Below are 10,412 nucleotides of genomic sequence, written 5' to 3'. Positions count from 1 at the left end.
TCTTAATATGTTTCATTTTATAAAAAGAGTGAGAGCTTTTTAAACTGTTAGCTTGGCAAACTCCCTCATGGGTTTGGAACTCTGTCTGAGCTCTTCTTGGAATCTGCTTTGCTGCCTGTACTGAAGTTTTGCAGCTGGAGCTTAAATACCAAGAAAATTATTAACTGTGGAGGTGAAAAAGAAGAAAACAAAAAATAACACATCCACCTTTCTGTTAGAACTTCATTAGCTATATGGAGTGAAGAGTAATACGTGGTAAGTATTTTAGACGTAAAATTGATGTCAGAACAAGTCTCAGTAAAATAATGTTGTTGGGAAAGTGAACAGATGCCATGTTTTTCAGCATTTGAATATTCAGGAAAGCTTATCTTTTTCATACTGTAGCACGGACTCCAGAACTTCTCTCTTCCACATAGAACCCCCTGATCCCTTTCTATGGGGCTGCTCTCCAGCCTCTCTTCCCCAAGGCTGTACATATACCAGGGCTTGCCCAATCCCAGGTGCAGAAGCAGGAGCTTGTTCTTGTTAAACTTTATGCAGCTGGTGATTGTCCAGCTCTCTAGTGCATCAGGATGTCTCTGCAACGCTTTACAGGAGTCAGCAGCTCCTCCCAATTTAGTGTTGTCCTCAGAGTTGTTTAGTTTGCCTTCAAGTCCTATATCCAAGCAATTGATGAAAATGCGGAAGAGAATTGGACCTAAAACAGAGCCCTGGAGAACCTTAACAGTGACTGGGCACTAGCCTGATGTAACCCCATCTACTATTACCCTTTGAGCCCAACCTGCCAACCAGTTGTTCACCCATCATACTATGTTTTTGCCTAGCTATGTGCTGGACATCTTTTCCATTTGAAAGCTGTGAGAAACACCATGGAAAGCTTTGCTGGAATACAAAAAGATTAAATCAGGTGGCCTCTTTTGGTCAACTGAGTAGGTAATTGTGTCATAAAAGGAGATACAAGTTCATTAAACAATTTCTCGTGATTCCATGTTGATGGTGAACAAAGATTGCATTGTTTTTCAGATGTTTTTCAATAACTCCCAGAGTAATTTTCTGGCTTGTAATTAGCAGGCTCTTCTTTCTTGTAATTCTTGAAACCTGGGACTGCATTTGCCAGCTCCTAATCAGCTGAGACCCCTCCAGATTCACAAGACCATTGAAAAATAGGTCTTACAATAACATCAGCCAGCTGTGAGTTCCCTAGGATGAATCCATTTGGACTCTCAGACTTAGGCATCCAGCTGGATGCATCTACTTTCTTCCTTTTTGTCCTCAGGGTGTCAATGGACAGCTGCTTTCTACTGCCAGTATTTTCCTTGTTTCTCTTCTCTGTAATACTGAGCAGTACATGGAGTCCTTTAGTATCTTGTAGTCCCCCAACTACAAATGATGGTGTTTTGTCCTAGAACTTAATGGCATCATTGCCAGGGACTCCCTTACATTACACTCCCATCTTCATGGTAAAAATGGAAACTTTTATGATCTGCAGTTTTATTTGCGGTTGATTGTACCTTCTGGCTTCAATGAATAAGTGGAATAACTTAAATTGAGCCTTTATGAATACTTGGAAGCTGTCTGTTTCATGCTTACAGCTATAGCGGTGGCAGTAATTTGCAACTTACTGTCCTGTAAAACATAAATCTGATTTAGAGCAAATTTCAAAAGTTAGAACAAGAGATTTAGTTGTTACAGGCATAAATCCAACTGAACTGTGGCAAAGCAATTAGAAGTCGGTTTTATTTGTAGCTTTCTTGTTCTGCAAATTCATAGTTAATTGCTGCTGTGTATATTGCAAGCACAGTATTTATATGTTAAAGCATCAGGAATACATACAGAATAATTAGATAAATGCATGGATATTACAGCATTTGAAATCCTAGTACTCACAAGAGTGAGTTGTGTTATTAATAGTCTTTTTTATTAAGTAGAAGAATCCACTGTGTATCTGTAGCACCGATAGCTAGCTGCTGACATGAGTGGCTTTGGGCAAGATAGAAATTTGTACCGCTGTGGATGACAGTAAGATACTGCTCCCTGTGGAATACATCTGGTATCGTACTGCAGAGGGGTTTGCAGTTACTGTCTGAATGCCATCAGCTCCAAAGGCAAATCTAAAAATGTGAGGTGGAAGTCTGTGTGCCAATAAAATCAAAGGGAAAAGCTCTTGCAGGCTTTTACAGTACCAAGATTTCACTCCCAGTTTCTCTCTTTCTCATTCAGGATTCAACTCTTAATAATCTGTTGTTCCAGTTTAATGTTCCCAAGTTCTGTGACTGCTAAAATTCGGACTGTTAAAACCATTTTATTAACATGTAGCAGCACACCCACCATTAGTATAGATTACTGCCACTAATACTATAATGTTCTTTTTTTTTCCCCCCTCAGAAAATATAGTTTGGATGTGTTAAGGCTTACACATCTTACCTCTAACCAGTAATGTTCTTTTTTTCACCATAAGACCGTAATAAATGCATCTCAGATCAGTAAATATTCTAAGTAATGAAATTGTATTGGAATAGTAAGTGGGCCTCTTTTTTCTTTTTTTCTAAATAATCAGAGAAACTGCTGGCAGGCTATGAGAATTCATCTGCAGCAATTCATTAATGCTACCAGCCCTATTTTTAGTTTTTCCACGGAGTTGAGAAATAAATGTGTCCATCGAGGCTGCAGAAAGAAGAAACTTCTATAACTGTGTTTTTGCTTGCAAGGCAAAATCTTGTCTCAGTGGTACAAGTAAAGCCTTCCCATGCTGTTGGCAGCATTTTAAAGGCAAATACTGCTGATCAAGCTAGAAGTCCCTGTGGATAATTTGAAAAATTGGAGAGATGTCTTGCAAAACTGATCCTTTTTCCTACCTTTCTGTAGTAAGTGGCATTTGCACTTATAAAATAACAGTGTAAGTTGACTTGCTGATTACTGTTTTATCCCCACTGCCTTGAAAAACGGTGGAGCAGAGGAAGAGAAGAGGGGGAGAAGGAAAGAAGGGAACTGGGTGGTTTGCATGAAACAAAAGATGGGATGTTGTAATTTTTTTTTAGTTTTTAAAAAGCTGTATTTCAAACCCTTTCCCCTTGACCTACAAGTAGGGCAGAGCACTCAACATGATCATAAAAACAGCTTATTAGTACAAAAAGGTGATGGGAAATGTGCATCCTTTTTCTTCTCCCCTCTTCCTTGCTGCTTGCATTTAAACCTCCTGCAGGGGGTTTGTTACTCTACCAAGGAAAAGCATTGCCCTTGACTTTGCTTCAAAGACTGCTAAAAGAAACGGTTTGTTCAGCATTACTTCCTGGGGCACTGAATCTTCTTCCTGTGCTGTGGTGTCTTCTGGTTGATGTGTTCCATCGCTGCTCAGTTTGAAAAAGGCTTTGTTCATTATCTGTAACGCAAAAGGTGAGGCATCAGGATATGATAAGAATTTAAGTAAATAAAAAAGCACATGCAATAATCAGTTACTTGGATCAGCCATAACCACCAGGCTCATGGATGTTAAATAAGCCATTGAAATATTCATTCCATAACGAGAAAAAAGCTTGGGTTGACAGTTGGACTGGATGATTTTAGTGATCTTTCCCAACCTTAATAATTCTATGATTCTGAAGTTATACAGCTACAGGAGGCATATTTTGTTGAACACCAGTGATGTGTACTGTACCTTTCCAACAGTGAGGTGGGCGTTGCTTATTTTACTGAGATCTGCCTCCTTCCCCAACAGTGCAGGCAGTTTCATATCTGCAAGAAATTCTTGTAGATCACAGCTGTCTTCTATTCTTAACTCAGGCAAAGTTAATTTAATTTTTCTGGAGGGGGAAAAAAAAGTAAAAAAAAAAAAAAAAAAAAAAAAAAAAAAAGAAGAGTGTATCCTGTAGTATCAGAGCAGAGTGTTTGGGTAGTTTTTGGGCAGCTGTTGAGTCAGGACCTGAACCACTGATAGAGCACCTGGAGGATGGACCTGGTCAACCCTGGAAGCACAGGTGAAGGCGCTTCAGCTGTGTGACCAGAAGGTGTGGAACCTGGCTGCACCTCTGTTAGGCCTCATTTAAGGGCTTCCCCCACAGGGGAAGGATCTCTGGTTGGGGATCCCTCCTTGGTGAAACTTTCTCCTGTGAACCTTGGAATCTTCTGATACGGGTCAGCAATCATCTTCCCTTCCTTTATAGCACCTTTCTATTGTGCCTGTCCTTCTGTCATCACCTATCTGTTGCAACGCATTTCACATTGTATAGATCTGTCAGTTGCCACACAGTGGAAGTTTTTTCTACTAATAATGTGGCATCCCTGGGTTTCTGTGCATCTCTGCATTAAATGCTACATTCTCAGTGGCAGGATCCAAACCTCGCTCTAGAGCAGGAAGTAGGCAGAGCTGCACTGCACACCCTCACCCATTCATTCTTACAGGAAATCATATGGTGTCCAAAATGTACCTTGGGGACAGATTTTCAAGCCAGGCTGATGACTGCAAGGGAAGCTCAGCCTCTACTTTGTCCAGGTCATTGCCATTGATGGGCTGCAGCAGCACCAGCAGAACGTTCTTGCCAACAGGGACTTCAGTTGCAGAAAAGGTCTCACTGGTGTCGGTCATGTACTTGAACGTCCCAGTTACTGACAGCATGGGGACTGAGATTGCCCTGTTTGAATCAACCCAGAACTCCTGAGGATCTTTCATCCGAGAGGCTTTCTTAGCATTCACTAAAAAACAAAACAAAACAAAACAAAAAAACAAACAAACAAAAAAAAAAATTTAAATTGATTCTTCTTTCTCATTCTCCCCTCTGCCCCTTAACTGGGGGCTATGTTTGTTTATAACACACTGTCTCTGACAAGGATTGCACATGTACAATTGCATTTAGCTACTGCAAGTTTGTGTAACCTACCTTAATACGCCTTTTGGTAGCATCAGGCAGAGGCTGGGACAGACTCACAGCACAGGTTCTGAAATGCTATCAAGACTGATCAAAACTGCTGTGTTTATACCACTTTTTGCAACCATAAAGGGCTACAAAGCTGGCCGAAATGTCTGCCTGCTCAGTTGTTTACTCCCTCCCAAGCTGCTAAGCAGTTCTTGAATGGCTTATAGTGAGATGCAGAAGACATGGATTCCTTCTACATCCCCCATGCAGCTGTGATGACTGTGCACAACAGCTGCATATTTTGAACCCATCTGCCAGGGCAGCCCTTATGCAGTGCCCTCTCACAGCTGAGGCAGCCAGGAAGGCAGATGCAAGGCAGGCAAGGCACTGGCACAGCTGCTCAGAAAAGCTGTGGGTGCCCCATCCATGGAGGCTCTCAGCCAGGTTGGATAGAGCCCTGGGCAGCCTGAGCTGGTGGGTGGCAGCCCTGCCCATGGCAGGGGGCTGAAACTGGGAAGGCTTTAGGCTCTGTTCCAAACTAAGCCATTCTATGAACACAACAAAATAACAGAAAAGAGTTGCTCACTGTTTTTTTTCCACATCTCAGGAGAAAGAGAAAGCACCTGAAAGCAGTAACGAGCCACTTTCACAGCATCTGTAACCTTGCCAAACTTAGGCCCAGGAGAGCAGAAGCCAAGAACAGAATTAAAAGAGAAATGAATAGAACTGAAATTTCAGGTTAAATGCATTAAATTGGGATAGTAACTGATTTTTAAAAACCTAACCTGGTCTTGAGGGGAAAATAAAGTGATGCCCAACTCTGTGAGGCAGCAAGTGATCAGTAGGCTGCCTACTGGTGTTTCTCACTCCTTTCCCCGAAGCAGCACTGCCCTCTGGCAAGGGTGAATGCCTGAGGGCACAGACCTTGGATTAGCTCCAGGCAGTTTCTGCATTCCCATTAAATGAAAGGAGCTTCCAGAAAGGCTTAACACAACATGCCAGGAAGCTGATTGCTTCTGGAGCATTTAACGTGACTTTGGATGCAGAAAGTCTGCCCTCCGAAGCAAGGGTGCTGCTTGGGAATATCACCATTTCGTTGTACGCTGTTTTGCTAAATGCCAGTGGGTTTAAAATCATGTATGCAACTGCAGTGTCTTCACTCACTGGTTGGTAATTATTTTGCAACCTCAAAAAAAAAAAAAAAAAAAAAGTTGAATCAGTAAGATTTGCACTTAATGTTCCCTGCTGGATTCTGAATAGCAGTTCCTGCTCAGCAGTAAGTCTATAAATGTGAAAACAACTGTGAGAAGTGAGCAGCAGTTGAGACTATTTGAGGAAATTTAGCCTTCAGATTTCTGCCACATCATTCTATCAATCCTTTGGCTCTTGAAGCGTTTCATAAACCTCTATAATATGTGTCAGAGCAAAATGTTGGGTTTTTTTTTTTTTTCTTCCTGCAGCTACAAGGCAGAACATGGAACAAGACAGCATAAGCTGTCATTGTTGTCCCTCCGTAGTCAAATGGCCAAGCCAATGCTGCCACCCATTTCCCACGTTTATTAATAAAGAGTTACTTATCTAATTATTTCATCCTTGAGCCAATATTCTCCAGCCCACAGGTGGAGAATGCAGCATCTCAAGTGCATTGTTTTGAAAGAGGAGGCAGAACAGCTGACCTAGTGCCGTTCAGAGCTTCAGACGTGTTGCTAAGCAAATAAAATTACAAGTTTCCTATATAGAAAAAGAAAAATTTCTCTGTTAAAAGAAAATTCTGCATCCTAGTCTTCAATTCAAAAAATTATTTTTGTAGTGCTATCTCTATGGTAGACCTCACACTGACTAAAAGGTAATGGTCTGTCACACCTCTTCTGCAGAATTTGGGTCAGTTAATGAGCATTACAGAGCATCCTCTGACAGCACTCATGAAAGGCAAAGGAAATCTGAAATCAAGTTTGCAGTTGAGAAGATAAAGGTACAAAAGCATTTTATGAACACCAGAGCTCCAGTGCTGGCAGTAGAAGCCCACTTAGAAACTTATGATTCACTGCAAATTTTCTGAAGTACAGTCACTGTTACACAGATTGCCCAAAAATTTGCCATCTCTGATATTGCATTCAGGCATTAGGATGCTGAAAACCAACTACACTCTTAGATGCAAAACAGAGGGAGTTCTGGCACATTAGCAATGGAATAACACCACATAATTATGAGATTGCCCTATTTCTAGTTTTTGCATATTCTCCCAGCTTCCTTAACTGGTGGCTTACTTTCTGACCTTGATATTTCCTTTAGCCTGTGGAAAGGTATTGCTTTTGTTTGCTTTAAACCTATTTTCCAGATGACTTTTGCCCAAAGCCCCTCAGGACATTTAGATACTTTTTTTGTAAGAAATCATGCATAGCACTCTATTATTCACCTTCCCAAGCCCTTCTTCACCTTAGCTGGTCTAGGAAAAGTCCCCTGATGCCACCCCCTCCACTTCTTCTCCATTGCCCTGGCTATCTTGAGGCTGGCTGAGAGGAGGTGGCATGTGGGCAGAACCCCAGGAACAGGACACTGCATGGAGCAGTGCTCAAGGTTCCCATGCGAGTGAGCTCTTCTCTCTCACTTCTTGGCCTTGTTTCTACCCTGGAAGCACAGTAGCTAACCTTTCTTCCACCCAGTCTGCCTCAACATAAGTACTTGCCTCCCTCTCACCTGCCATGCGAACATCCACTGCGAACACTAAGTCAGTAGTCGGGTCGAGGTCTGTCAGTATGTGCTTGCTTTGGCCTTTGCTTTTGGCCTCCACAAAGGCATTTATTTGTTTTGTTGCCTCACTTGGGTTTGTAAAGTCCACAGCTCGTGTGTAAAAAGCATCAGCAGAGCGGAGCAAGTTATGCACAAACTGTTGGGATAAGGGTATGCCAGGGGCAGAGAAGAGGCAGAACATCTTGGAAAAGAGCAGATCTTCATCCTGGGTTTTGACAAGGTTTTCGATAGTCCTCAGGCTTGCAAGGAGCTTGTGCCCATCCACCCTGGAGGTGCAATCGAAGTCTCCAGAGGGGGGAACAAATCCCAGCAAACCCTGCAAATCAGCAGCTGTCTGATTGGATGCACCCAAGTAGAAAGACGCCAAGGAGCCATAGAGACTGGTAGGGGACAACAGGACATTTTGGCCCTGCCGTGCTTCCCTCTGCAAACTGTAAAATCGCATGCCAAGGACATGTACGAAGTCCTTCAGGTAGATAAGTTTCTGCCTTCCACGGACACTTAGGCTAGGGGAATCTAGCCTGACTTCATTTTTCACATCCTCTTCATAGGCAGGCGTGGTTTGGGATTCAATGGAGGCAGGCACAAATGTTTTCTTTCCTTCCTGGGCCAAGTGTTCCAGCTCCTCACAGGCACTCTCATTTACAGCATTCAAACTGAAAGGGTGGACGTAGACCCGATCGCAACCCACTGCAGTGAAGCACAGGAGCAAACAGAGAAGGTCTGCTGCCAGCTTCATGCTGAAAAACCACTTCCACAGCGTCTGCTGAAAGAAAAAGCAGGGAGGAAAGAAGACTGATCAGCCTCTTATAAATGCTGTTTCCTTTATGGTGAGGTGCTCGCACTTCGTGTGTTACAAAGGCAGGAAGCAGTGTCTAGTGCTGCCTGCACTGTCTGCTCAACAAAAAGGCCAGGGTGGAGTGACCACCAGATTCAGTGGCTGCAGATGGGAAAATGCTAAATGTGGATCTGACTGCATTACCCACTGTCACAACCTGAAGACTGTGCACTGTAAGAAACAGGGCTGCAGATCTCAGTGAGCTAGGCTTGCAAACTAGACTGCTAGTTCTTTCAAAACATTATAACAATGCAGCTATATTGCTCCTGGGACCTAGTCAAAGATCTGCCTGCATACTGCTGCACTAAATCTTGCTGACACGAGGACAAGCTAAGCGATTTGCCTGCTGTTACGGGGGAAGTGGGTTTGAAAACCAGTTCTCTTAAGGTCCCATCACTGAGCTCTCCTGCTCTGTATGTCAAGTCAGTGTAGTGCATGGCACTAACAAAGCACTTCATATTTCCACAGCCCAGTGCAAACATTCATTCTAGCTTCTAGACAAACTGCCTCAAGGCTCTCTTACACAAGTGTGTTGCCGCTGAAACCAAGTATTTATCTTCATAGCACTTTCGTCACTTAAAAACAGGATTAAGAAAGATAAACTCAGTTTTTCTCTGTTGCACAAGTAATCCTTTTCTCCAGTAAAAGGTTTCCTGCCGCTCTTGTTTTTCCTGACTAGAAATGGAGACTTCTCCTGAACATGGACATTACCAGTGTTTTAGCACAAGGGATCAGCTGCATATAGGTTACAAGAAAGGCACAACATGTATGCGTGCACATACATATCCACATACACTTGTATACATAAACACACTGACAACTTCTCTGTATTTGTAATTCTCACTTCTCCTGTATCATTATTTTTTTTTAATAACTAATAACTCTGCTGCACCTTCCTTGGGTTTGTAGTCTACAGCTTCAGATTCACATAGTTGAAATCCAAATGCGTAAGACATTACTCTTCCATGAGAGTAATGCTTGTTATGGGCCATAATGCTGTTATTCAGGGCTACATTTTTACACCACGAGTCATATCTTGTTTGTTTCAACTCTTTTCACCTTCTTATTGCCCTTTCCAGTCTCTGCAGAGTTTGTTGAACAAGCGAAATGCTAACCAAGCTCTGATCTCCACCTTCTTCCTCCAGTTTTTGAGTGGTGACAGTCTCCAAGTAGTGCCAGCCTGGTAGCTTGACACTTTTAGGAAGATGCAGTGCAATGTCTGTCTCACTAACGCTTTAATTTACACAGAGTGGAAGTGCTATGGATTAAATCCAGCCATTTGAGAGCTGACACCCCACCTGATTTACAAGGTATAACAATATTCGTTTTGCTCAGGGATCTCCAGGTGTTTCATGCCTAATAATGCTCGGGTCTGCAGTATCACCACCCTCTTGCAAACGCAAAACCTGAGAGGAATAGACACTTAGTAATTAGACAGACACCTCACTAGGTACGTGTCTGTTAACATGCATTCACATTCTCAGGCTGTAGGCACATGTCTAACAGGTTTGGCTTACAAAAGGAATTTCTGCTGTTGTAGTTACTCCCATCCCATCTTCTAAATCAGCACATCGGCAGCAGTAGCTGGTGCTGCTATTCCCTCCACTCTCTGCCTTCATCCTCACAGCAGCTGGTGCTGGCAGATTGCTTCCCCCAGAGCCACCACACCAACTCTCACAGGCAGAAACAGCAGGAGGGCAGTTCTCACTGCTGCCACTTAAACAACCTGATCTGTGCAAAGCAAACATGCTGTATTTCCCTAAGTGAATCCACACAGAGCCTTTCAGAAAAGGAAGAAAACTTGAGGTGAACAACTGGCATTCAGAGCAAACCCACCGTGTGTGCTTAGTGTCCGTGCTGCTGTCCCCCACAGATGCCCTGTCCTCTGGGGCAGACTCCTTGTGGTTCCTTTTGAGCAGTGCGTGGTGGCTGCAGGGGCATTTATGCCCTTCCCAATTTGGGGGCCTTCCCAA

At 43.0% G+C, this 10,412-nt stretch overlaps 1 protein-coding gene across 2 annotated transcripts; it reads right to left on the bottom strand.

Moving 5' to 3' along the window:
- Window positions 1-1,710: 1,710 nt before the first annotated feature.
- Window positions 1,711-10,412, bottom strand: AGT (angiotensinogen). 2 transcript variants are annotated; one of them, XM_042824902.1, is made up of 5 exons: window positions 10,276-10,412; window positions 7,548-8,367; window positions 4,425-4,689; window positions 3,656-3,800; window positions 1,711-3,379 (listed from the first exon to the last, which is right to left on the bottom strand). In XM_042824902.1, the coding sequence occupies exons 2-5, from the start codon at window positions 8,338-8,340 to the stop codon at window positions 3,188-3,190; spliced, it is 1,395 nt and encodes a 464-aa protein (XP_042680836.1). In that variant the 5' UTR covers window positions 8,341-8,367; window positions 10,276-10,412; the 3' UTR covers window positions 1,711-3,187. The 2 variants fall into 2 exon arrangements, with proteins under 2 accessions (XP_042680836.1, XP_042680832.1); XM_042824898.1 differs by having other exon boundaries at window positions 7,548-8,364; window positions 10,276-10,411.

This window comes from Centrocercus urophasianus, unplaced genomic scaffold, assembly GCF_019232065.1.
Source record: "Centrocercus urophasianus isolate 14NV4802_14NV808 unplaced genomic scaffold, USGS_Curo_1.0 seq_10, whole genome shotgun sequence".
In the NCBI taxonomy this organism is placed as follows: domain Eukaryota; kingdom Metazoa; phylum Chordata; class Aves; order Galliformes; family Phasianidae; genus Centrocercus; species Centrocercus urophasianus.
Note: the sequence above shows the minus strand (reverse complement) of the source record. Positions and strands in the feature narration are given on the sequence as shown.